This window comes from Buceros rhinoceros, unplaced genomic scaffold (genome assembly GCF_000710305.1).
Source record: "Buceros rhinoceros silvestris isolate BGI_N320 unplaced genomic scaffold, ASM71030v1 scaffold26807, whole genome shotgun sequence".
Taxonomy (NCBI): domain Eukaryota; kingdom Metazoa; phylum Chordata; class Aves; order Bucerotiformes; family Bucerotidae; genus Buceros; species Buceros rhinoceros.
Genome location: NW_010423150.1, coordinates 4783 through 7861, shown reverse-complemented (window position 1 = coordinate 7861; position 3079 = coordinate 4783). Strand labels below are relative to the sequence as shown.

The window sequence follows — 3079 nt, the reverse complement described above, 5'->3', positions numbered from 1 at the left end:
CATTCCTGCACCTCCCCAGTGCCTGGGACCAGCGCTCGAGCTGGCAGCGAGGAGCCGTCCTGGCCCAAAAACCAGCCCAGAGGTGCCCGCAGCCAGGGCGTGGGTGAGGTTTGCCCTCTGCTCCCACTGCCACCAGTGCTCCACCGTCACTCCGCTCCCCCTCCAGCACACAAGGGTCTGGAGGTGCCACGCGCAGCTGCCAGTGCCCTCCACCCCCGAACCCAAGAGCCACCCCTGTTCATGTCCCCGGTCCCTGGCAGGATGGGACGTGGCCCTCAAAGGGCCCCAGGATCGCTACGAGCCCGCACAGAGCCGGGACCCACCCCGAGAGCCCCGGGGAGCATTACCAGCATTCGTCTCCTCTTCCCCCTTCTCATTCCGCGTCTCCCCTCCCGACAGCTTCTCCTGGCCCTTCTCTGCCTCCCCCTTGTCCTTCTCAGCCCCGGCTTTGTTGGCTTTCTGGATCGCCTCCATCTTTGGTCCCAGGACACGCGACTTCAACCGGGTGTAGACTTCAGCAGCTTTCTCCATCACGTCCTTGTTTGCTTTATAGCGACGGATCTGCACCAGAAAGAGGGAGGAGGGATGTTCCTCGAGCCGGGCTGGTCCCAGCAGGCTGCTCGCTCCCTCCGGGGAGGGACTCGGCCCTCTGCCCTACCTTCTTCAGTGTAGCCACCACGTCGGTGTGCTTCTGGAGGATGTGAGAGGTGACCTGGAGAGTGCCCAGCTCCTCGAGTGCATTCAGACACCGCTTGATGTCCTGCGAGGATGACACCAAGATCAGAACGTCTCCCTGTGGGCACCTATCACCACCCAGCATCCAGAAAGGCAAGAGGAGGCTTGGCCAGGCTGAGCATCCCCAGGTTTCAATGAGCAGGGACCTCCCAGGCCAGGCCGACGCTGTCGGGCTCTCACCGGGTTATCCACCTTCAGGGCAAACTTGACCTCGCTGTGAAGTTTCTGGAGCTTCTCTTCGACTGTGGGCTCTGGAGCAGCAGGAGAGACAGGCCGAGACATGAGGAGGAGAGCACGGCACTGCCCAGAGCCCAGTGCTCTCCCCTGACAAGGGTCTGGTTTCCTCCTGCATCCCCATGGTCAAGCACAGCTCCGGGGGCCTCTCTGATGGGTTGGGCTGCACCAGGATCGGGAGGGGATGCGCAGAGGGGATGCACAGAGGGAAACTCACTGTCTCTGCACACCACGTAAACACTTTCCAACATGATGCTGGGACCAGAGCAGCACTGGGAAGGGCCCCAACACCACGACACCGATCCCCTCCCTCAGGCTGGGGGCCCTGACCCTGGATTCCTTCATCCCACCCTCCTCCCCTCTTTGCTGGGCAAAGCAACGACTCCCTCACCCTTTTTCTTCTCCACCCTCCTTTCGGGGATGGGGTCGGATTTCTTCCGGCCTCGTTCCACTTTCAAAGGTCTGTGGGAGAAAACAGAGAGGTGAGATTGTGCAGGTGAACCCCCCTGCTCACTGCGGGGATACCGAGGGTGGTGGCACACGCCGGTGATCCCCAGCCAGCAGCAGAGCCCTGCTGTGCTCCACCCACGCTCCCACACACATCTCCAGGCTCAGAGCCCTGAGACAGCAGCTCCCCCATGCCCTGGCTTCCCGGGACTGCAGAAAGGCAAACCCCAAAGCGATACCCCGAGGATCTTTGCCTGTGAGAGGGAAAACACCAGGGAAGCTCAACATGGTACCCTCAACAGCAGGGGAGGGAAGCGAGGGCCCTCTGTCTGCCGGGAGACAGGACGGAAGAGCCCGGCCCCTCCAAGGGTGCTTCCAGCCCAGGGGCAGCTCCAGGGGAGCCCCATGCCCACCCCGGGGTGCCAGCCAGAGGGCTGGGCAGCAGCAGAGGAAGGGCCCTGTCCCCAGAGGAAGAAAGCGCCAAGGCAGGGAGGGGAGGTGCTGACTTGTTCCGTGGTTTCTCCTCTGCTCGGCCCCTCTTCTCCTTCTGATTTGGTTTCCTTGACAACTCCTTCTTCACCGGCTTCTTTACCTTGGAGGAGAGAACAATGCAGGCGAGTGCGGCAGAGCCCTCCCCGCTGCAGGAGGAAGACAGTGCCATGGCCTCCACCCAGCACCCACCAAACTAGCCCTGTGAGCCATTTTGGGTGTAGGGCTGTCCCCCGCACAGGATGAAAAGGGACTCAGGTTGCATCCCGGTAGTTCACAGCCCACCCAGCCTGCAGCACCCCACAGGCAGACCCACGCATCCTCCCATACCTCAAGACCTTCGTGCTGCTTTCCTGGCTGCCTCTCCACAGGGAGGACTCACCAGGGCGACCTTGCCCCTGATCACAGGCAGCATGGACTGCAAGCCCTCCTTCTGCTTCAGCCCCATCTGGCTGATGCTCCCCCAGACTCTGGGGAGGGCAGTGGGAGGGGGAGTCCTGGCGACACAAGACCCACAGCTGGACAAGGTGTCCTGAGCTGGAGGAGAGCTCCCCTTTGCAAGGCAGGGATGTGCCTACGGACACGACCCTTCCCAGTGCTGCACAGGCCACCCCAGGGTACTGCAAGACCCCAGACGGGTCCCTGGGGAGCTGACAGGCTGGCTGGCTGTTCCCAGCTCCCCATGGCTCTTCACTCACCTCCTTCTCCAGCTCCAGTTCCGAGTCCGAGGAGGATGGGGCCTTGGTGCGGCCCTTCCGGCCCCTTTTGGCCACTTCATCCTCCGCACTGCTGTCCGAGTCCGAGTGCACCTCCTCGCCCTTCTCCGCTTTCTCCTTCCGCTTCTCTTTCTCCTCCTTCTCCTGCTCCCGGAGCCGACGGATCTCTTCCTCCTGCTCCCTCTTCCTCTTCTCCTCCAGCTCCCGCCGTCGTTCTTCATCTCGCCTCTTCCACTCGCTGATGCGGTCCACGTCGCTGTCACTGTCGCTGCAGAGGACAGAGCATGCTCAGACCCCTCGTGCGGAGCAGAGGTGGGTGACCTCCAGCTCAGCCCCGAGGGTGACTGTGTCCCAGCTGATCTCACCTGTCGCTGCTGGAGCTGGTTGGGACACGCTCAGGCTTCGGTTTCCTGCCACGGGGCTTGGGAGGGGGTTTCTCAGCTGCAAGACAACAGAGA

The 3079-nt window shown here is 62.5% G+C and overlaps 1 protein-coding gene across 1 annotated transcript in view; it reads right to left on the bottom strand.

The window, feature by feature from the left end:
* LOC104497127 (hepatoma-derived growth factor-related protein 2) overlaps positions 1 to 3079 on the bottom strand; it is a gene marked incomplete at its 5' end in the record, with an annotated part of 8083 nt that overhangs the window by 765 nt on the left and 4239 nt on the right. Inside the window, 7 exons of the mRNA XM_010140341.1 lie at positions 348 to 561; positions 659 to 760; positions 916 to 986; positions 1361 to 1431; positions 1923 to 2008; positions 2604 to 2889; positions 2987 to 3062. Of these exons, the coding sequence (XP_010138643.1) occupies positions 348 to 561; positions 659 to 760; positions 916 to 986; positions 1361 to 1431; positions 1923 to 2008; positions 2604 to 2889; positions 2987 to 3062 (906 nt within the window). The remainder of the gene's footprint in view (positions 1 to 347; positions 562 to 658; positions 761 to 915; positions 987 to 1360; positions 1432 to 1922; positions 2009 to 2603; positions 2890 to 2986; positions 3063 to 3079) is intronic.